General features: G+C 39.5%; 1 protein-coding gene across 1 annotated transcript; it reads left to right on the plus strand.

The window, feature by feature from the left end:
* Positions 1-15,635: 15,635 nt before the first annotated feature.
* On the plus strand, positions 15,636-23,828 carry TRIM6 (tripartite motif containing 6). The gene is made up of 7 exons (XM_019715862.2): positions 15,636-16,116; positions 16,615-16,710; positions 17,303-17,533; positions 20,976-20,998; positions 22,350-22,450; positions 22,739-22,765; positions 22,999-23,828. Exons 1-7 carry the CDS (start codon positions 15,685-15,687, stop codon positions 23,559-23,561), a joined length of 1,473 nt encoding a protein of 490 aa, XP_019571421.2. The 5' UTR covers positions 15,636-15,684; the 3' UTR covers positions 23,562-23,828.
* The last annotated feature ends 642 nt before the right edge of the window (positions 23,829-24,470 follow it).

Consider the following 24,470-nt stretch of genomic DNA (forward strand, 5'->3'; position numbering starts at 1 on the left):
ATGCTCCCAACTTGAGCTCACCTTAATCCCTTTCTACACCTATTAACTGTCCTATATTTACCCTATCCTTATCTCTACATCTTCTAGTTATTCCTATGTCATTGTCATCTGTGTCCCAATTTATTTAAGTAAATGTTCTACTTAAATTGGTGGTTGCCAGATGGGGTTGCGGGGGTGGGGGATGGTGAAAAGGTGAAAGGGATTAAGAAGTGCAAATTGCCAGTTATGGAAATTGTCACAGGAATGTAAAGTACAGCATAGGGAATATAGTCAATAACATAATAACTGTGTAATGGGTACTGGACTGACTGATCAGGGTGATCATTTCATAAGTTATATAAATGTCTAATCACTATGTTGTATACCCGAAACTAATATAATATTGTATGTCAACTCTAATTGAAAAATAAATTAAAAATAAATAAATTATGGAAGTCATTCAGCTCAGGCGGTGGGACTCAGACTAGACAGCTTCCATCGGACAGCTTCTTATGTCTGCGCTTGAAAACCTACTAGCCCTCATCCTAACTAGCTGTTTCATTTTCATTATTATTTACTGATATAAAATAATTCCACTTTTATATGGCCCTTACCAAATTAAAATAGGAATTAGCTGCCATTTTTGATACTCTTTATTCACTATGAGTGATGTAATGATAGTCTAGAAAATCTACAATTAACAAAGACGACAAGCTTAGCAATCTTTCTCTCGAGGTGGTTTCTCAGATATACCGCATACTCACAATCAACGTATAAGTCTGTAGAATCATTTGGAATTCAGCAATATGAGTCAAATGCCTTGAAAATGTTCATTCTCTTTGACCTACTAATTCTTCTTCCTGGAATGTCACTCAAGGAAATAATCGGAAATGAGCACAAAGATTTATGCAAAAAGTAATAAATTCCAGAATTATTTACAATAGCAAATAAGCCAAAAAGGGAAATATCTTTAATATCCTGCACTGATGACAATTATTAAATAAATAAATGCTTACTATAAGATATTAGTCAGCCATTAAAAATAATGTTTATAAAGAGTTTTATTGGTCTGATAAAATGTCTCTGGTAGAGTACAGCATACAAAGTAGTGAATACAAAAAAATAAAAATAAACATTCTGCTAAAATCCATTTGATTTCTTTTCTTAGAAATCTACAATAGCCACCTATTCTTCCACCTGTTATTCAAATACCTAATGATTCCCCATCATCTCAAGAAAAACTAACTAGGGGAAATGTGATAGCTCACCTGAAATCTACCATCCAAATAAGACTTTTCTCAGCATTTACTTGAATTTTCTCCCTACTAAATTACCTGATCCCTTACATATAATTTTGACATTTAGATTTGCCAGTTCAACATCTTTCTGACAATGAGAACTGTCATGTCTAAAAATTCATAGTCCCATGGGATGATACTTCTTTTTATTACCAGCTACACATGTCCGTAATCACATATGTGTGTATACACAAGTTCAGAGATGCTAACACACAGCAATGTATGTAGGTAGACACATCCATCTATCAAAATGTAGGTAATTATATAGGGAGAGTGTACTCTTTTCCATCCCAAAATGCTTTGCATTTAAAAATTATATTCATTGTTGAAATAAGAAGTCAAAATACCAACTTATATCTAATAGATATAGAGTCATGTATTCTTTAATGAATTGTTAAAGAAATTTAAACATCTATATGTAATGTAGTAACTTGCTCACTAATCATTAATTAGTCACACCAGAGATTAGTCTAACTTGACGTTCTCTGAGATTGAAAACAACTCAGCCTGAATTTTAGTCCAAGATCAACTCATCCTGGAAAATCTAGTTCATATTTCAACTCTGTCCACTCCAATACTCAGCCCACAATGAAACATACATCTTTTGAGATTCTTCACCTCTTTTTATCTAAGTCACTATTTTGTTGGGTACTAGGAACCACCATGTGTTCATATTTTATCAGAGATCTTTTCATGTTTGTGCCTCTACTCCCTGTCTAGAATGCATTCCTTAAAGAAAGGAGTTATTCTGAAAGTATTTTTAATCTCTGTTGTCCCAAAGCATAAGACCCTGATCATAGCAGATATGCAATATCCAACTGGGGAGAAATGTTTTCAAGTTATATTACAGATCAAAGGCTAATTTTTCCTACTATATAATGGGCCCTTAAAATGTAGGGAAAAAACAATCACAAGTCTGATGAAAAAGAGGACAAAGACATACTTAATTAGAATATGCTTAACTTTTAACTTTTTAAAGAGAAAATACAATTAGGACTACACAAAAATACCATTTCTCACCTGTCAGATTGGCAAAAATTAAAAGGATTAACTCAGTGTTGGCAATGATGTGAGAAAACAGGCTCTCTCAAACATTGCTCATGAATATACAATGTAAAAGAATTTTTGTGGAATTTGGAAATATCTTAACAAAATTCATATGCATTTATCCTTTGATCCAGAAATCACACTTACAAGAAATTCCCTTTCAGATATACCTTCACAAGTACAATATATGCATAAAGTTAGTCATTATGGCAAAGTTTTTATAACTAAAATATTTGAAGTAACTTAGAGGCTGAATTCCTGGATTTCAAATCCACACCCTTATGCTTGCTTACTAGGAGTATAACTGTTTCCAAGTTTACACAAAGGTTGAGTCACACAGATTTGAGTTAAAGTTATAGTTACCATATTCAGTACAGACTAGCTGTTTGTCACTGGGAAATATACTTAATCTCTGTAAGGTTTAATTTCCTGCTCTGTAAAAAAAAAGGTAATAATACCATTTCAGAGTTGTTTCAATTATTGAGATTATCTAGCTATTACAAAAAAGTAATAACTGATGTATTAATGGACACTGTTGCTATCAAATTTTTCACTATTATAAAATAGCTGGAATATACTTCTTTTTTGGTATATTTGTTTGTGCCTTTGGGAGAACTGTATTTTTATAGGTTAAATGCCTGAACATGAAACATTTAAATCACAGATTATGCATATTAAATTTTGATAAATCATTATATTTTTATTTCAAGACAAAAACTTTCTATTATTAGGTTGGTGCAAAAGTTATTGCGGTTTTTACAATTATTTTTAACCTTTTAAACCGCAATTACTCTTGTACCAACCTAATATATATTTTTATTTTATTTATAATTACAAAATAACAATGCTATTAGTAAAGAATTAAACTTTTAAAATAGAAAGCAAAGTTTCTCTGATGTTATTGCCACAAAAGTAACATGTTCTTGTCCAGAATCAAAGGGGGAATCTGCTCTTTTCCATGTTAAGAAATACCTTCATGTAAGAAACAATACCTTGTAGATTGAGGGCTGAGAATCTGAGATGGAGACTGAATAAGGAAGGTGTGCTCCAGAAGGTATAACATCGTTTATAGAGAAAAATATCTAGGGTTTTGAGATATTTCTTCTCATTGAGTCCTTACCACTCTTCCAAGTCTTCCAACTCAGCCCTCTCCTAACATTATCTAAAGAGTTATTCTCAGCTATTCCCAAGAATGTCCAAATGTCTTTAATATTTCAATTTGACATATTTTAAAAGAATTGAAATTGAAAGAACAATGAAAGAAAAAGTTGAAGCAGTTTCTTCTCCATCGAACCTGCATTTTTCAAAGCCTCATAGTCCTCAATCCCCTTATTACTTTAAACTTCAGCCCTAGAACAAACATCAAGACCAGATGAAAAACTTTTTTGAGATTCCAGTGTCACAGCCTACTGATGGTCACTTTCATTATTTATGCTAGTTTTATTAATGAGAAGGCTTTTTAAAAATCTTATTTGCCTATCTATGTCCATATTAATTATTATATGGTATGTATGTACCTACAGGGATTCCATGAGAATATGGGGCCCCAGGGCAGATCTGGTAGTTAAGGCTTAAGTGCCATCTTGAGGGGAAAAGGGAGAGGGGTTAGTGTTTTGGGACTTCAAAGGGGAGGAAGTCAATTCACATGGAATGGAGATGGAAAATCAAATGTTTAGTAAATAAATGTTTATTAGGCCATCTTTAACAATGGGACACAGATTGAACTTTGATCAAAGGGACCTTGCTAGGTTCCTCCCTGTCTATCAGACTTAGTTCATACTAAACTATAGTTATCTGTGATGATAGTTCCCTTCCTGGAGCAGGTCCTCTAAATGCTTTTAGACAGTTAGGGGTAAAGTCAAAGGTTTTTCCACAGTTTTTTTTTTTTTTTTTCCCTTAAAAATAACCAGTTTAAAATAATCAATATCTCAAAGAGGCATTTTTTGGGGTGGCAAATTCAGCTCCCCCTCACTCCCTTAAATACCACAACACATTTCTCTTCTTGTTACTTGCATTATTCATCTCTTAACTCCCTTACCTATTCTCCTTAATGTCCTTCATTACGAAGTGAGAGTAAGAAACCTGGATGTACATCTAGAGTTATTATTCCTAATACCACCTACATGTTGTCACCAAATGGCATGGAGAGAAAACCAATTATTTTATAAATCCATTCTCTTCTATCTATACTCAATAGCATCTAGTTAGCACTTTTTCCTCCATACTAAAGCAATAGCTGGACATTTATTCTCCCTGGATTTAGGCATTTTTGTTACCTCCAGGTTTCTTGAATCTGCTCACTACTGCCAGGTGATCTTTTCTCACATAACATTTAACCTTTCAGAACATGTCAGTCCCCACCTACCTCCCTACCATCACACACACACACACACACACACACACACACACACACCTTATTAAAACTTTTAACTTTTTAGTGGTTTGCCAAAAGTATCAAGACAAACCAATGGGAAAAGAATATGGTCCTAGGACAACTGGATAGCCACATGAAAAAGAATAAAACTGAACCTCTAAAAATTAACCCAAAATATATCATAGACCTAAGTATAAGAGCTAAATTATACAACTTTTAGAAAAAAATATAGGAGCAAATCTTCATGACCTTGAATTAGGCAAAGCATTCATAAATACGACACCCAAACTAAAGTAACCAAAAATATTTGAATTTCATCAAAAATAAAAACTTGTTCTTCAAAGAATGCAGTCAAGAAAATGAAAAGATAACTCCTAGAAAGGAAAAAAATATTTACAAGTCATAGAACTCATGAAGGACTTGTATCTAGAATATATAAAGAACTCTTAACAATGAAAATACAAATAACCCAATTAAAAAATTGGCAAAGGATCTGAATAGTCATAGTAAATAAAGCTTATAAAAAGATGTTTCACACCTTTAGTCCTTAGGGAAATGCACATTTAAATGCCAATGAGATACTGCTTCACACCCATTAAGATGACTGTAATAGATGACATATATTAACCAGTATTGGCATAGATGTGGAAAAATTAGAACCCGCTTATTCTGCTGGTGGGAATGTAAAATGGCACAGTCACTTTGGAAAACAGTCTGGAAGATCTTCAAAATATATTTAAATACATGATCCAGCAATGTTATTCTTAGGTATATACACAAGAGAAATAAAAAGGCTATGTTTAAAAAAAAAATTGTACAAGAAAATTCATAGCCACATTATTCATTATAGCCAAACAGTAGAAACAATCCAAATGTCTAAAAAAAGATGAATAATAGATATGTAATGTGGAAAATTCATATACAGTAATATTCAGCCAAAAGAAAAAAGAAGTACTCATACACGATACAAAACGGGTGAAACCTGAAAATATTATGCTAAGTGAAAGAATCTTCATTGCCCAATCTTGTCCGTCCTGATTTATCTGGACACCCTCCGTCTCTAAGTCCCCCTCCCCCAACCCACTTTTCAAGACCAAGTAAGGGTCACCATCTCAGTGTCCTTGTGGCAGGAAGTTTGGCCTGCTTTTTCTTCTAAGAGTTGCTATGTCATTGAAACCCTATAGTCACAGTTCCTAGGCTTTATAAGCTTTGCATTTATTCATAAGGACTTAAAAACAAGCAATTATGGTCTCAATGTTGTATACGATAAAATTACAGATATAAATTTAAATTATAATCTAACTTTAAATTGATACGTTTTAATTATCTTTTTGCAAATCATGCCATTTTGATGCCAGGTGGTTATCTTTACTCACTCGAATAACTTTAGATATTTTTATTTATTTAGATATTTTAATATATTGATATGGAGTGCAGGTGTCTTATCTGTGTTATTGAACACTGACACCATGTCAGAAAGCTAAAATAAAGTGAAGACACTTTAAAGTATCCGCTCTGGCCTTCAAGCGTTCAAGGCCTCAGAATTTGCAATTCAGTAAGCAAACAGCCAGCTACCTTACTTAAGCCGGATGGGACACTGGCGACCACACCCCAGGAGTGCAGGACCTTAGGCTATGTTGGGCAAATCCGCCCTATCAGCGGCAGCATCTTCTCCTCCCCTCGTCCCGCCTCTCTCCCCCAGAGTCTTTCCGCTTTGGTGGACGTGGCTGCAACTGCAAGTCTGCGGCCCTGATCCAAGCTACGGGTTCCAGGTTAGTGAGCAAATCCAATTTCTTGCCAGCCACCTCTGTCCCCACAAGTCCTGAGAGTTTGACTTACATGTTGCGTTCGGGATTCGCGGGTGGAGGAAGAGTGAGGGAGACCTCTGCAGTTTTGAGATGTCTCAAGTTTGGGAAGGGAGCACAGAAGAGGTACCTTGGGAGCTACGTAGGAGTAGTCTGTGTAAAGAGGAGTGATAGATAAACTCTTATTCTGGAAACTAAAGCATGTAGGGGAGGCAACTCCAGAAATTTTGGTAGGGAATGACAGCAAACCAGAGACTGGCGTAGATTCAGAGGTCAGCAACCCCTCCCCCATCTCCTGCCTTTCTGCTCCTGGAAGTGAGCACCGTTTATCCTCCACCCTGGAGGCAAGGAGTGGAGCCATCCGCCTTCAGCCGTACCTGCGGGCTGGCTGGGGAGCCCTGCCTATCTCCGAAAGGGGCAGGGCCTAGCGCTAGTTGAGTACAAAAAGAAAAACAACAGAAAAAACACTGGTGAGCGCCCTCTATTCCTCAGAATCTACTTTTCAAACCCCTTGGTTTGCTCTGAAGAGCCTTGACCACTGGTGCTGCTGACATCTGGAGCTTCCCTTAATGTGCCAGTCACAGGAAGATGTCTGCCGGCCGACTTGTGACTGAGCCACTTATTGTCACTTCTGGCACAGGTGACAGGGCAGTGAAAAAGATGAGGTCCCTTCCCTTACAGGGCTCATGATACAGATAATATTATCTTTTTCATCCTCACTGCAAATGAGCTTAGGAACAACATTTAATAAATAAATCAATCAAGACAAATATATGGTTACGAGCTTGGGTGATGCAGCCAGACCCCCTATGTCCCAATTCCGGCTCTGACCCCTGGATGCTGGCTCTGTGCCCCCACCCCAACCCCAACCTGTTACTTGACCTCTCTGAGCTTCAGTTTCTTCCATCTATAAAATGGACAGAGGAAAGAAAAAAGGACAGAGTGATATTTATATCCTAGAGTTTTGGTGAGGATTAAGTAAGGTACAGGTTTAAACATAGGAAGTTACGCCAAATAGGTTTGCTGTTACTCAAATTATTAATTATTAAGGTATTATCGACAAACTCAGTGCTTACCTTTAAAAAGTCCACAATTTTTGAAAGCATAATGTAGGGAATAAAATATGTTGAAATGCACTATGATAAAAGAAAATATGACTACTGACTTCTAAACAAGTTAAAATATAACAGGAATAACAAGTGGAATTTCACAGAAGCAGAAATAAGCAAACATAGAAATTTTATAATTTATCCTAAAAAACTCAGTTAATGGATTATCTATCAGGGAGAAGAAAACCTGTGCAATATTTTAAGAATTTGCAAAGTTAATAAGTAAGTTTTTTAAATGCATGGGGTAGTGGTTCTTTTGAAGTTTTTTAAAAAAAATATTTGACACTGATTATGTTCCAATTCAAATATTTATGGAGTACCACCTTAGATAATCCAGTCCAGAAAATAGGTTAAAGTGGAATGTAATTCTATACAAAGATAAAAATAATGTTATTCCTTAAGTAAAGAAGCACAACTTTGTAAATGTAGTTGCTACCTGTTCAGGTGTTTACTTCGCTTTCACTAGAGCTCCTAGCTGGGGAGCAGTCCTGTCTCTGTTATTTTAAATTTTCATTCTGAGCGCTCCTATCCTGTTCCAACCCTTTAATATTTCCTGACCAGTCAGTTACTTTTATTCTGAAAGCCATTTTGATGTCGAATTATAACCTTCTATTCGAATAGATGGTTCAGATCTAAATATCAGTCCACTCTCTGGCTCTCCATCCATCCCCATCCTTACCCCCACCCCGCCTGTTTCTAGCTATTTTGCACACTAAATTGCATCTACTTAAAAAGGACGCGCTGCCTTACTTGAGGCATTGCCTCTGAAGCCTTAATGTGCATACAAGTCACCTAAAGATCTTAAAGTGCAGGTACTGAATTGGTTGGGGTTATGCCTAGAGAGTCTGTATAAGAAGCTCCACTAGGATACCAGTGCTGCTGGTTAGCAGGTCACTTGAGCTTATTCTGCCATCTGCTTCTGATTTAACTGTTCCTATCTGGCTGTGAATTTGGCCTGTTTCATTTGCTAATTTGATCCTCAGGCTTTGGTATCTGCAGATCTCTCATTTCTCAGCCAATCCACACTGCTCTTGAGACATGGCCTCAGTCTGAGACCCAGCTAGCCTTCTATGTCTAACTTTTGGACCGCTCTCAGCTGCAGCTGGTGGTCTAGGGCCTGCTGGTATGTGGGCAAGGGTTACTCAAACCCTTGCTAATTATACATTAGCTAACTCCTTCACAATTTCTTTTCCTCCCAGCCTCAACTTTATACCCTTTGACAAGAGACAGCAACTCTTACATCATCTTTTTTCTTCAACAGTCTTCTGTCTTGAATGTCCAAAGTACTGCATTAGATGGAAAAGAAAAATGGAAATACAATTTAAAATTTCCTCATTAAAAACAAGAAAAATAGGTAAAATGGATTTTAATATATTAACTGAATGTATCCAAAATATTAGGGCATGAAATCAATATCAAACTATTAATGAGATATTTTAGGTTATTTTCTCTTACTAAATCTTTGCAATCCAGTGTGTATTTTATATTTGCAATATTTCATTTCCAACTTGCCACATTTCAAGTGCTCAGTAACCGCAGGTGGCTACACTATTTGACAACACAGTTCTAATTTATGCTTAGATCAGAAAGCCAAGCCTTCAATTTTTCTCATTGCATTTATTTTGTTTTTCTTAGCTCTATTGAGCTATGATTTACATTTAGTAAGTTATCGATTTTAAGCTTCTAATTCTGAGTGGTTACCAACATAGTCATAATATCTAAAGGGCATTTCTACACACACACCAGTTTCCTTGTGTCCTTTTGCAGTTCATCCCCTTTTCACAGCTTTGAGCCTTGGAATACACTAATCTGCTTTAAAATAGTATAGTTTTGTCTTTTCTAGGATTTCATCTAAATGGAATCATACAGTAACTTATATTTGCTGTCTAGCTTTGTTTGCTTTGGCTAATGCTTTTGAGATTTATCTTGTATGTATCAGTAGTTCTATGCCATTGTTTGGATATACCACAATTTGTTTGTTTATTTACCAGTTATGGTTTTATGGATTATTTCCAGTTTTTGGTGATTATTGCATTGCATTTATGAGGCAGAAACTCTTCCCTAAGAGAATCATGTGTACCAAGTATACTTTTGCCTGAAATAAATGTATGTGTGTATGTTTATGTTGGGGGAGATGTAGTGGACCTTCAGCTAAAATAGTAAGTCTAGTATCACCAAAAAAATTTAAGATACTTTTTAAAGAGAAGTTTTATGTTCCCAGCAAAATTGAGGGGAAGTTACAGAGATTTCCCATATACACTCTGCCCCCACACAGGCATAGCCTCCCCCATTACCAGCATCCCTCACCAGAAGGGCACATTTCTTACGATTGATGCACCTACATGAACATACCATAATCACCTAAAGTCCGTGGTTGAGTCTTGGTGTTGTACCTTCTGTGGGTTTGGACAAATGCATAATGACATATATCCATCATAGTCTCAGAGTATTTTCCATGCCCTACAAATCCTCTGTGCTCTACCTATTCATGCCCCCACCCCAACTCCTGGCAACCACTGATCATTTTATTGTCTTTCTAATTTTGCCTTTTCCAGAATATCATATAGTTGGAATCTTGCAGTACGTAGCAATTTCAGATTGACTTTTTTCACTTAGTAATAATATGCATTTAAGGTTCTTCCACGTCGTCTCATAGTTTCATAGCCCATTTCTTTTTAGCACTGAATAATATTCATTGTCTGGCTGGACCACAATTTATCCATTCACCTATGAAGGACATCTTGGTTGCTTCCAAGTTTTGACAATTATGGATAAAGCTACTAAAAATATCTGTGTGCAGCTTTTTGTGTAGATATAAGTTTTCATCTCCTTTGGGTAAATACCAAGGAGCATGATTGCTGAATCATATGGTAAGACTGTGTTTAGTTTTATAAGAAACTGTCTTCCAAAGTGGTAGTACAATATTGTTTTGTTTTGTTTTTTTGCTTTGTGTTTTCTGGTTTTGGCATTAGGGTGGTGCTGGCTTCATAGAATGACTGAGTTGGGAAGTATTTCCTCTACTGCTATCCTCTGAGAGAGATTGTAGAGAATTGGTATTATTTCTTCCTTAAATCTTTCATAGAATTCACAGGTTAACACATCTGAGCCTGTTGCTTTCTGTTTTGAAAGGTTATTAATTATTGATTGAATTTCTAGAAATAGGCCCATCAGATTGTCCATTTCTCTTTGTGTGAGTTTTGGCAAATTGTGTCTTTCAAAGAGTTAGTCCTTTTCATCTAGGTTATCAAATTTGTGGCTATCGAGTTGCTCATAGTAGTCCTTTACTATATTTTTAATGTCCATAGGATTTGTAGTGATGAGTGATGGCCCTTCTTTCATTTCTGATATAAGTAATTTGTGTCTTCTCTCTTTTTTTCTTAGCCTGGCTGGAGGCTTATGTATTTTATTGATCTGTTCAAAGACAATTTTTTTAACATAACAATTTCATCAATAGCACATTTGTTTCTGTTGTGATGCCCCAGTGCCAACATCAAGTTTACCTATAAGCTTAGCAGTAACTTATAATTTTATTCCCATTATAAAGTTAATTGCTCATCTCTTGTGTTAGGTACCGTGCTAGGATCTAGGCCACACACATATGATCAAGAGAAATTGGGCCTCTGCCTTTGTAATCCTGATTTAACAAAGGCTAGTGTTCTAAGTGAGGTTATGTAGGGATGTAAGGAAATGTTAAACCAAATAAGTGCCCAGTTAGTTGGTTAATTTGGTTAAACATCAGTATCTTAGATGATAGGTAAATACTTCTGTAATACTGATTAGTTGCTTGGCCTTCATTAATTGCTAATAATTTTATTCTGCACCCTTATGGAGAAGTGGAATAGAGAGGAGTAGTAAGAACTCTGGCTCTGTAGCCTTCGTGTCTGCCTTCCAATCCCTGATCAACCTCTTGGACTTGCTTCTTAACCTCCCTGGGCCTCAGTTTATACAACTGTGAAATGGGGTTGCAGGGACACTCATTGTTGTTATAAGGAATTATTGTTACATGCATAATAATTAGATTATTGCCCAGTACCTAACAGTCTTTCAATAAATACTTGCCTTTAGCATTACTATTACTAAACGAGGCAAAGCTCAACAGGTCCAGGACCTGCAAGAGCACCAGAGACCACTCGGGAACAGCACTGAGGTCCTGTTTTCAGTTTATTTACAGCCCTGGCAATGCCCTGTACTCGCCCGGCTCAGCTATGTATGCTATGTCTCACAGAATGTTTTCTCTTAGCCTGGGACACTTTCTCAGGCCCTTCTGTAGGATCTATTGTTAGTGATGGGCAATTTGATGTTTTTGATCCATCAGGAAAATTAGTACAAATTACAGGACCTTGTGTCCTCAAATTATACCCACACTATGTTGTCATCAGTGTACATCTGCCTTTGCTGGGGGGCTAAATAAAGAAAAAGGTTGGAATTACACCTGCTTTCAGCTGCCCTGTGGCCTAGCTTGTACATGAGGGTCACAATTGGGCCCAGGGCTAATGTGCCTTTAACTACACAGTGCATTTGTGTGCTTGCTTTCCTTCAGTGGCCCAAAGGAGACTTCAGCTAGGCAAGCAGAGAAAACAGCTTTCAATGAAAGTGATTTCCTGGAACAGTACAACTAAAGCAAAAAAGGAGAAAGGGAGGGAGAGAAGGAGGAAGGGAGGGAGGGAGGGAGGGAGGGAGGGCGGGCAGGCAGGCTAGAAAAGATTCTGTGTGATTTAAAACAACTGTAATCTAATTTAACAACTGAAAACTCCCAAGAATAAGAAAAAAGACATTTTGCATCTATCTTAATTCAGCACATACAAAAGATAAAGTTAGAGTAAGTTGCATCATCTCTGGTTGTCTAGTTAATGAAGTGTCTAGCTTTCTTAACTGACCCTTGTGCCAGGCACTCAGACACCTCATATTTGTGCTTAAATGTCATCTTATTAAATCTTGTTATGAATTGAGAGAGTGGGTTTTTCTCCTAGATCCAAAAGAAGTAAGAAGATATGAAAGGGGGTGAGAAAGTGAATCATTTATTCTTATAACAAATATTTATATCGATTTTGCTGTTCCTATCCCCAATAAAAATACTGAAGAGGTTTTTTTCCTCATGGTAACAGGTAAGGAAGGATCAAAGAGCTGTGACAGCATAAGTGTAGTGATAACTAGTTTTTAATGAGAGTATTCTACACATTAGCTCAGATAATTATTACAAGTATGTTATAAAGGAGGAATTAGTTTCAGCAATATACAAAATGTTAAACCACATCTCGGATCAGGAATTAACAGTGTTCCAAAGCTAGAGAGAAAAATTCAGGATTCAGACCCGGGTCTATGTGACTCCAGCACTAGTGCCTTCTCTTCTGCCCCACACTGCAGGTAAAAGGAAGCAGCCTGAGTCCCTGGGATGTGACGCCAGGAATAAAACAGAGAAGGAACCTACAGATAACTCCGGAAGAACTGTAGGATGCCTTTTAATGCCAAGAGGAAGAGAAAAATCATGCAGAATCAGTACAGTCAAAAAATGAGGCAAGCACAAGTTAGGATATGGATAGAAACAAGCAGAACCAATTTATGGCTGAGTGCCATTGCTAGTGGTACAGGTGGCATGAAGAACACATCCTCTCCCTTTAAGGACCAGACTAGCCACTGTGTTAGGCTGGTTAACAACTTGAGACTGGAGTTGCATAAAACTGGATTATAATCTTCACTTTGTCACTTTGAAACTTTTGGTAATTAAATATCTTCTTAAGAAATTCACTTTCAAATTCATAAAATAGGTGTTCTTAAACTTCCCTGATAGAATTATTGTGGGACTAGATTATATAATGCCTATGAAGAGTTCAGCCATTGCCTAGCACATAAAAGGTAATCAGAAAATGGTATCTATGATTATTTTTCTGCCTCCCACTATTCTTTAAAACGAATACCCTCATGCACACATACTTATCTGCATTAATAATGAGTCTTTGTCTATGTCTTCAAAAATGGATTTGTCCCCTGCAAGGACTCTAAATGGCTTATCTCCTCATAGAGTATTTGTTTCATTCATCATTATCTCTCCACGCCAAGAATAGCCCTATGCTTGACTGACTCTTAGATCCTTACCCATAGCATGCCTGGTGTAAAAGCTGTGGGGTTGGGAGGACTCTGAACTAGAAGTCACAAGATAGCCTCCCCTCTTCTTTTTTTCCTCTCATACAGTTTTTTTTTTTTAATTGAGCTATAATTCAAATACCATAAAATTCACCCTTTAAAGGTATATACAATTCAATTTTTTTGGTATAATCACAAAGCTCTTCAACCAGTATCACTATCTAATTCCAGAATATTTTCATCACCCCTAAAGAAACCCCAGCCCATTAGCAATCACTTCCCATTCGCTTTCCCACCAGCCCCCAACAACCACTAATCCTTTCTATGTGTATAGATTTGCCTATTCCAGATATTTCATGTAAATTGAATCATATATTATGTGGGCTTTTGTGTCTGGCCTCATTCACTTAGCCTAATGTTTTCAAAGTTCATCCACATTGTGGCATATATTGATACTTTATGCCTCTCTTCCCTCTATTTTTACTCTTTTCTCCCATCAGTGATTCCAAAATACTTCCTACAAATGCTATAAGACATCTTTGTCCCAGCCACCCAAACTGCATACCTCTTCCTCAGGTCTCTGTGGACTATCCTATCACCAGAACCTGTGGGGCCTCGGCTTCCCCACCTACCCTCTTTCTCCCTCACACATGAGCCCCCTAAAGGTCCTGTTAAAGTTTATGACAGGTTGTTGTGAAATTTCTTCATCAAATGGGAACTTTCCCATTTCCACAATCCTAAAGCATGCATCTGTGCCTGACTTTTACCACCTTTACCACTTGACTGGTTAAAGTTATGAGGTCAAAGCAGGGCTTTGAATCACAACTTGGGGCATGTTAGGTTATGCCAACTCTACAACTTAGAAGATGTGTGATTTTTATAAAGTCACTTAATTTCTCTATTTCTTTATCAAAGAGCCAAAAATACTCTTATTTATTCAGAGTTTTCCTCTGAGGGATAAAGAAAGCAGTGGAATCTATTTCTAAATCACAATTGTGTTAGCTGTAAAAACATTACCTCACATTATTGTGGTCATGGTTGTTTTTTGGGGTTTTTCCGTGACCATGAGGAATGTAAGAGTTCTGTGTGAAACAGAGCCTTTAGAAAGTAGAAGTGTCCTCACAATAAATGACATCTAATCTTGGAGATTAGCTAATGGAGAGCAATGCCTGAGTGATGGCAAAGAGAGGTGGAAAAGCTCATGAGAAAGGTCTAATTATCTATGGAACGATGAGGAGGTTCTAAGTTTTTATTCATCAAAAGTTGTGGACCTGTGGGGCGGGTACTGTTATAGGTCTGAAGATATGGCAATGAACAAAAACAAAGTCTCTGAACCCGTGGAGCTTATATTCTGATGGGAGGACAATTAAAGGTACATAGTAGGTGGTGATAAGAAGAAAAATCCAGCAGGTAAGTATATAGAGAGTGATTGTATGGGTGGCTGAGCCTTAGCTAGGCTCAACAAGCAGACTCTTCTGATAAGGGAACATGTAAGAAGAATCTTCTGATAAGGAAATATGTTGAATGAAATCAGAGTCATGCAGCTATTACGGTGAAGGGTCTTCCTTGCAGCAGTAACAGCAAGTGCAAAAATCCTGAGGCAACAATATGTTTTGATGCTTTTAATGTTGAGGGGGTGTTTTGGTGGGCTGAGAAGAGGTCATGTAGATGGTGGCTCACACAAGGCCACTCCTCTCCAAGTCCTCAAGTTGTCTCTCCATCCAGTAGGAGTGAAAGGAAATCATAATCTTTGCTCTAATGCGAGTGCAAATTGATATCTAATATGAGCTGGGGTAATGAATGTGTTTGAAGGTAGAATGAGAAGCTCTTGTTACCCTAGGGGTCTGACCTCTTTGTCCAGGATAGTCAGCATCCATTTTCCCCCTCTCTCATTTTCTTACTCTGACCCTTTTTTGTTTGCCCACCTACCCAGGATCCTGTAAGCAGGAAGCACCTTAGAAGCCAGACCTGGGCAGGCAGCAGCAAGGAGAATGGCTGCAATGACTTCAACATTACTGGTGGACATACAGGATGAGGTCACCTGCCCCATCTGCCTGGAACTCCTGACAGAACCCCTGAGCATAGACTGTGGCCACAGCTTTTGCCAAGCCTGCATTACGGAGAATAGCCAGGAATCCGTGATCGGCCAAGAAGGGGAAAGCAGCTGTCCTGTGTGCCAGACCAGCTACCAGCTCAGGAACCTACGGCCTAATCGGCACCTGGCCAACATAGCGGAGAGGCTCAGGGAGGTGGTGTTGGGCTCAGAGAAACAGCTAACGGTGATTCTTTGTGCGCACCATAGAGAGAAGCTGCAGCTCTTCTGTAAGGAGGATGGGAAGCTCATTTGCTGGCTTTGTGAGCGGTCTCAGGAGCACCGTGGTCACCACACGTTTCTCATGGAGGAGGTTGCCCAGGAATACCAGGTGGGAGCCCACATGGAAGGAAAGCAGGGAGGAACAGAGTTCTTTGCAGGAGATTTTAACTTCATCATCTAATCTAATTTCTTTGTAGTCCTCCCATGTAACTAAAGGAATGAACCTAGAAAATGCCACCTTGGCCAAAAGTAGAAACATTGCCTCTTTCTTATTGCTCAAGTTCAGCTCTTGAGCAGAGGATGCTGCTGGGGGCAAATAGGGGTCTTGATGGATTGAGTGTGGGGGAAATGTTGGCAATGAGAGAAAAGGACTTAAAGTATTTCATGGTCAGGTTCTTTCCCCAGGAGGAAAGAGAATCAGCCTGTTCCCATTGGTTTCCATCCTTTCCATCCTCTGGTTATAAATGGTACTTTGGCCTTCTCTATTTTTCATCCCAGGGCAGCACAGTCTTCTGATGTCAGCATAATCTCTATCCCATTCATTCCATGTCTAGGCACTGAAACAACTTAACAGTGGACCCTGGTTGACTTGATGTGTTTCTTCCAGGAGAAGTTCCAAGAGTCTCTGAAGAGGCTGAGGCAAGAGCAGCAGGAAGCTGAAAAACTAAAAGCTGTTATCACAGAGAAGAGGACATACTGGAAGGTAAAAGAGATTATTCCTAAAGGTGTCCTGGGACAGGAATCTGGGCATGAGAGTCAAGGGCAAGGAGACCTGGTCCTGTCTGTTCCCAGTTTGGCTAGAAGAGCTTGCCTTTGCCTCTTCCTTCACTGCAGCCCTTCCAAACAAGGGTATTGTTCTTGGTGCAGTGGGAGGAGAGAAGGAGAGTTAGCAAATGAACATATCAAAAGAGAACCCAGGTTTTTTAAGACAATCACATAGGAGAGGAACCATGGCCATTGGCATCACCTAATTCTTGATTCTGGACTTTGTTCTACAGTTTCAAGCTCTGAAACTTGGAAAGGCAGATTAGGCATAGGCCAATCATTCCTATCTCAATACTCAAAATTGGATGGGGAGGCTGCTTGAAATCTAAACCTCACCCAGGAATCCAAGTCTGTATCTAGGAGGCCTAGATAAGGCTGCCTGGGGCTAATGTTCTGAGAAGAGTGGGAGGGAGAGTAGAAGGAAGAGCAGGTTCTGTAGAAGCAGTGCTGAGCCTGACTCACCATCTCTTAGAGAGGAGGCCCTCAGATCAGTAGACTAGTAGCCTCTTTTTCTCCCCATGTCCCTGAAGAGTCAAATGGAACCTGAGAGACACAGGATCCAGACAGAGTTTAATCAGTTGAGAAGCATCCTAGACAAAGAGGAGCAGCGGCAACTGAAAAAGTTGGAGGAAGAACAGAGGAAGGGGCTGAGTATTATAGAAGAGGCTGAGGATGAGCTGGTCCACCAGAGCCAGGCACTGAGCGAGCTCATCTTAGATCTGGAGCGTCGGTGTCAGGGGTCCACAATGGAACTGCTGCAGGTAAGACTCACAAAGGAGCCCCCAATCTGGGAGTCCGGCCAAAAAGATGCTAACTTTCTTACCCCCCTGACATGAAACTATATCCTGTAGGGTCAAGAACAAAATTCCTTGGACCCTATAGTGCCTCTTCCCTATTGAGCTGTGCAGAAGTCATGGATAAAGCATAGGTAATTAAAAATACAAATGCTAGGGGATGTCTCACTTTTATTAAACAGTGGTCCACAAGTTCATTTGATACTGCGGAGAAGATCTGTTGTATCCAGTGATGTCGTATAACGGCATTAATCAATTTTGGCATTATTAACATTGTGGGCTAGAAAATTCTGTGCTGTGAGGGGCTACCCTGCACATTGTAGGATGTTTAGCAGCATCCCTGACCTGTACCCACTGGATGCCAGTAGCACCCACCCCCAGCTGTGACAGCCAAAAAATCTCTCCAGACATTGCCACATGTCCCTTGGGGAGCAACATCTCCCACCTCCTCACTGTTGAGAATCACTGGTCATTAGGCACTTGTTTTTTTGTTTGTTTGTTTGTTTTGTTTTACTTTATTTTTCATAAATTCTATTGGGAAATATTGGGGAACAGTGTGTTTCTCCAGGATCCATCAGCTCCAAGTCGTTGTCCTTCAATCTAGTTGTGGAGGGCGCAGCTCAGCTCCAAGTCCAGTCACCATTTTCAATCTTTAGTTGCAGGGGACGCAGCCCACCATCCCATAGGGGAATTGAACTGGCAACCTTGTTGTTGAGAGCTCGCGCTCTAACCACCTGAGCCACCTGGCTGCCCCGCCATTAGGCATTTATCTTCATGCTGTGTTGGGATTTGTCAGGTACTTACACCCAGCTTAGTCGTGGGCAAACATATACCAAGCTCAAGTACTTAGAGATTCTGTAATCACCAGCCCTTCTTTGCTTTCACTGTCTTTTCTAGGGCAGAATCATTTAACATGTAACAGAAGTTTGAACTGGTCTTTTAAGACAAAAAGAAGCCTAGGCTTCAGTCTGTGTGTGAGTGTATAAGTTGGGAGAGTGCAAGGCATGGCCACGCAGCAGCCTAACTGTCCGTTTCCTTGTATTTGCCCCCAAAGAAAGGAGAGTCTGTGAGACGGATCCTTTCAGGGACTTGGCTACACCTTTGTGTTTGCACCTTACCTCTCCCTGTTTGACCCCAAAAAGATGGCTGGTCAGCGAATGATAAGTTGTTCCCCATGGGGGGGACAACTCAAGCCAGGCGCAGTCAAGTGGTGACCAACTGGAGAACCCACGGGATTCATAGAGGTGGGCACAGCCCCCCACCTTCCCCAGGCTAAAAAAAGCCTCTGCCTCTGTGGCTGCATTCCTTCCCAAAACCTGCAGGGGAAGAGATTCAGTGATGTGCTCTCCATCTATTCATATGTATATAGGTTTTGTCCCTTGGGGAAGTACAAACATCCTGAGACTTAAGGTTCTGCTGCCTGTAGCAAGGGTGATTGATTGGCTTGAATCAGTTTTCTACTATAGTGTATGGAATTCACAGATCTTGAGATTGACAAGCTTTAACCCCTTTGGTTCCCCACCTAACTAATAAAAATTTATGCCTAGGCCGATTAGGCACCACAGCCCAGACCTTGAGGCTGCCAGTCCCTTGGCCCTGGCACTTAAACTTTATTCATTGCTACTGTCTTTTCTTAACCCTGCGCTGCCCTCCTCGCTCCCCACAACCCTCGTGCTGGACAGGAAAGCAAGGTGTCAAATCTGGAGGGATTTGATGGAGGAGCTTAAACTTTGATGGTAGAAGTTGAAATCTGTGAAGCTGTTTTTTACATACAGTGAATACTATAACTATCAACTTTAGACAGAAGGTACCTTGTGATATTCTGGAACTTTCAGGCTTTTCTGTATTTTTTTCTTTGCCTTCTTGCTTTCCTCTTGCTCTCCCTTTGCTGCTGGAATAATCATTTCTTTGCTTACTCTTGGGCCCTAGTATTGGGGCCTAGGGGCCGTTACCTCATACCGGTTGGAGCTTTTCCTCATTTACTGCTTCTGGTTTCACATCGTCATTTTATTCTTCTTGACCTTTTTTGTCTTCTTTGATGTTGGGTTACTCTTCATGCTTCCCTCCTCCCCTTGTTCTAGCCCCTCCACCGACTCCTCAAACTAACCATTATTCCATAAGTGCAAAGGGATCATCTATTTATATTAATAGTCTAGACACCTGTCTTGACTCTCACACCCGTTAGTATGTCTCTGCCCAATGGACATTTTTAACTTGAATGTTATCTCAGTGAATTTTCCTTCTCTTTTCCATACCTGTTTGACATTGTTGCCCATTGAGATTTAATAACTGGATATAAACCTGCATCTTTGAAGTTGCAAAATGTGAACCCTGAGAATAAAGCTAACATAGGAGAAATAGCCATGCGGTGGCACGCTTATTGGGTCATTTGAGTTCCTCAGTACAACCATGCCTTAAAATTGATATAATCCCAAATACTTGTTGTAAGTTGACACATCCACCTGCTCTATCGCTTTCATATTTGAGCCAGTTTGAGTGTTTCTGAACCACAAATATCCCCAATACAGAAAAAAATAGTTATTCTATGTTATATGGATCAAACCATCAGCCTTTTCTTCATGCATTGGGGAGTATAGAGCAGAAGTTAGAGAGACCAAATAGACCATGAGGCAATTCTCTTCAAGTGGAGCAGGCAGTGGCAGGGATGGTGGTAAAGAGCACGTGGGTAAAAGAAGTTAAGGGTGTGAAGTGGGACATCAGTGTGAATATCAGGTAGTTTTTAGGACAGTACTTTGTCTTAATTTGCTGACTGTGTGGATGCTGGTATCACTGAGGAAGATGGAAGATAACAGACCTAATGATTGCAGGCAAAGTAAGTTTTCTTGTAAACATCTTGAGCTTGTGGCGCGCGTGGCTCATTTGCTGAGGTATATAAAAGAGATCAGAGCAGAAGTACAGATTTGAGAATCTTTAGCGTGTGTGTGTGAAATCAAGAAAAACAGATGAACTCAACAAAAGGGAGAGTAGAGGATTAGGGGAGGTGAGGTTTGGGAAACGGTCACATTTAAGACCGCTGTGTCCTCAACAACCAGAATGCAAGTATTTCGAGGACAGAAATTATGACTTAATCATGTGAGATTCTCTAGATCCAGGCACAATGCCTAGTAAATAATAGATGATGTACATATATAACGTTATACACACACACAAAGAGTTATAAAGATAAAGGTTCTAATGAATGAATTGAATCATTTCCTAACATCCCTACATGGGGACTAGGAACTGTCTGCTCTGAGTTCTTATCTCTATTATGTGGACTCCATATTGGGACCATCTTTATTCCCGTCATGTCACTGGGTTGTAGGGATGGGATGAGGAACATGGATGAGACTGTATTAGAGGGCGCAGTCTATTACTCCTTGATTTAACCTGTTTCTTTCCTCCCTAGGATGTGAGTGATGTCACAGAAAGGTATGTGCAGGAGAACATGAGATGGTTCCTTTGGACTGACAAAATGTAATAGAGTTATATTGTGGTCAGTGGGAGAGGGGGAAAAAATCACAGGGTAGGGAAGATTTAGGACTGTGGTGTCTTAAGTTGCTCGTCATAAGAATTTTGGGGTTTCCAAAAGTAAAGGGAATGGCCTGGTTTCTATGATAGGAGAATTTGGGTGATGGGAGGTCACAAACTGGAGACAGTAGTGTCCTTAAGAATAAAGGGTTGCAGTATCATTGACTCCCCCAGGACCCTCTGATAGAACTGCTTATCCTCTTTACCTACTTTCAGCCCTGAGACCGGTAGTTTTTAGCTGCTTCAAAACAGGCAGGGCTTTTCTTTGCACACGTATTTGATCAGAGGGAAATTTCCCATCTGCCTTGTTTCCCAAGGTCCTGGAATCAGCTCTTGAGACATCTGCTGTAAATTTCCTTTTCTACCTTGGCTTTGGAACAGTCCATGCCTTGCTACCTAGTTCTCCTCACATTTCCATTTTTCTCAGTTCCAATAAAAATATAGACCTGAGGTCTTGAGAAGAGTGGTTTTGGCTCTGGATCAAAACAGGGTCTCCTCTCTATCACATACTCTAGAATCTTACCATGAAGGTGACATCTAATGTTGCCCCCACACCAGATACCTTAGAGCTCCTCACAGACACATGAAATATGGAGCCTATTGTCCCTTCTGAAGTCTGCACTGTCAGTTTGGAGGTGAGGACATCTCCTTTCTCCAACTGGTATAATAGTCCCAACACTGAATCCTAAGATGTTGCTCTGAAGACTTTTCTCTTTAGGCCTCTGGGAGACTCTAAGGCCTAAACTCAAAGACTCTTGAGAGAGGAGGCCTTCGCTTGATGCTCTCAAAGTCCCACCAACAGGTTCTCGGCGTTCTGCCTGTCAGCACAGACATCTCCAGCCCCTTGTACGCCCTCTAAGGTGGCACTGACATTTTAAATAGTTTTGGGTTTTTTGTTTTGTTTTGTATTGTTTTTTGAGGCAACAAAGTATTTCCCAGCCATTATTTTATTTCATTCTATACAACCTCTAAGATATATGTAGAGAAGAGAAAATTACTACATTTTACAGACAAAATAACAAAAAATGAGGCTTTGAGGGGTTAAATCGTTGATCAAAGTTTACACAGATGGTGAGAAGCTAGTTTCTGGTTAGGTCTTCTGGCTTCAGTGTTGGGGCTCTTCGCAGAATGGTGCCGATTTTCTTCAGGGAAGAGTGTTGAAGTTCACCCATGAATCTGGGAGATGTAAGACAGCAGTGTTGGAGGAACCCAAGGTCAGCAGTGTAAGAGATTCATAATGTCTGTTCTCTAGGAGTGAGTTCTGGACCCTGAAGAGGCCACAATCTCTCCCTACCAAGCTGAAGAGTGTGTTTCGAGCTCCAGATCTGAAAAAGATGCTGCGAGTGTTCAGAGGTGAGGAGACTGAAGGAACAGATTTTGGATGTGAGGTTATTGTAGTAGTAAGAAATAAATAGAATAGAGGGTAGAGTTGGTATTTGAGAATAGTGGTGAAGAAAAGGTCAGAGAGGGAGGGACATAATGTGTGAAGAAGATGCAGTTCATATTTAAGGGGGAGTGAAATGGCCAGCATACATACATCCTCAGAATTCCCTGCCACACTCCCTCAGTCGGGTAATGGGAAAAACATCAGACCTGAGACTGTTGATTCTCTACAGTAAGATTGACTCTTTATCATTACAGGACTGACGGATGTCCAAAACTACTGGGGTAAGTAGAAACCATGGCCTTTTAAGCTAATGTGTTCTGATCCTTTTTCACATGCTTCCCCCTCCCCACCCCCAACAGACCCCCACACACTCTCAGGTAAGATGTGATAATTCTACCCATCTCCCCATCACATAGTTCCAATTCCTCCCTCCCACTTCCTGTGTTTCCTCTTCTCAGTGTCATAAGATCCATGCACCCATCCTCATCTGCTGATGTTGTACCTTTTCCCACAGTGGACGTGACTCTGAATCCACAAACAGCTAATTTAAATCTTGTCCTGTCTAAAAACCGGAGACAGGTGAGATTTGTAGGCTCCAAGCTGTCTGGGTCTCATCTGGAAGAGCATTATGACTGTGGTATCCTGGGCTCTCAGCACTTCTCCTCAGGAAAACATTACTGGGAGGTAGATGTGGCCAAGAAGACTGACTGGATCCTGGGGGTGTGCAGTAATGCAGTGGGACCTCCGTTCTCTTTCAACCAGTGTCCAAACACTCGGAATGTTTACTCCAGATATCAACCTCAAAGTGGGTACTGGGTGATAGGGTTACATCATAAACATGAATATAGAGCCTATGAGGACTCTTCCAGTTCCCTGCTCCTCTCCATGACAGTGCCTCCTCGCCGTGTTGGGGTTTTCTTAGACTATGAGGCTGGCACTGTTTCCTTTTTCAATGTCACAAACCATGGCTTTCCCATCTACACCTTCACTAAATACTACTTTCCTACCACTCTTTGTCCATATTTTAATCCCTGCAACTGTGTAGTCCCGATGACCTTGCGTCGCCCAAGCGCTTAAACATTCTGCTGTCCCCACCCACATCTGAGCAGTACCCTTTGAGGCTCATCTGCACCTCAGTCTCCTTCCTGACCTATTTTCTGCTTCTCACTCCTTTTCTTTTGAACATTTACTCAGTGCTAGAATCATCCAGTGGTGACAGTGAACATCCTTGATAAAGTAATTTCAGATCTCATGACGGGTGGTGGGTGTCTTTCAACATTTTACCATCAAGTATGGTATTTAATGGAGATTTGTTTTTGTTTTTTTGTCAATGCATGAGATCATATTGAGGAAGTTCTCTTCTCCTAATTTGCTATAAGTTTTTGTACTGAATGGAAAGTTGAATTTCAACAGATGTCTCTGTAATTACTGAAATAATCATGTGTAATTTTTCTGTTATTAGAGTACATTGATTTGTTTTAACTTTTAAATCTAACAAATTTCCTGAAATAAGTCACTATTATTCCTCATATACAATACTGGATTGGTTTAGGTTTTGTTTTTATCTGTTTATAAAAGAAATTGATCTGTAATTTCACATTTTTGTCACATTATCAGGTTTTATAAAATGCAATAAATAAGCAAAGAAATTGCTGTATTTTTGTGGAAGTATATATAGGATTGAGTGCTAAAAACCATTATGATGTTAATTTGGGTGGCTTTAAAGTCAAATTAAAGAAAGAGATTCTAACTTCAGTTTTCACTACAACCTTCATGGATCTTAAAAATTTAAGTATAGTAATGGAAAAATTAAAACATCTTCCAAATGCATTGAAGTTAAAATGGGGGAGAGAGGGAAGTTATCGACCCAAAACAGATTTCTTTTAGGAAGAGAATGATTTGTTTTAGTTTCTCCACATCCCCTTTCCTTTATGGTCAAACATGAACAGCTAGTGAGTGAGCAGCTGTGGCTTTGGTAGAGAAGTG

This window comes from Rhinolophus sinicus, linkage group LG06 (assembly GCF_036562045.2).
Source record: "Rhinolophus sinicus isolate RSC01 linkage group LG06, ASM3656204v1, whole genome shotgun sequence".
In the NCBI taxonomy this organism is placed as follows: domain Eukaryota; kingdom Metazoa; phylum Chordata; class Mammalia; order Chiroptera; family Rhinolophidae; genus Rhinolophus; species Rhinolophus sinicus.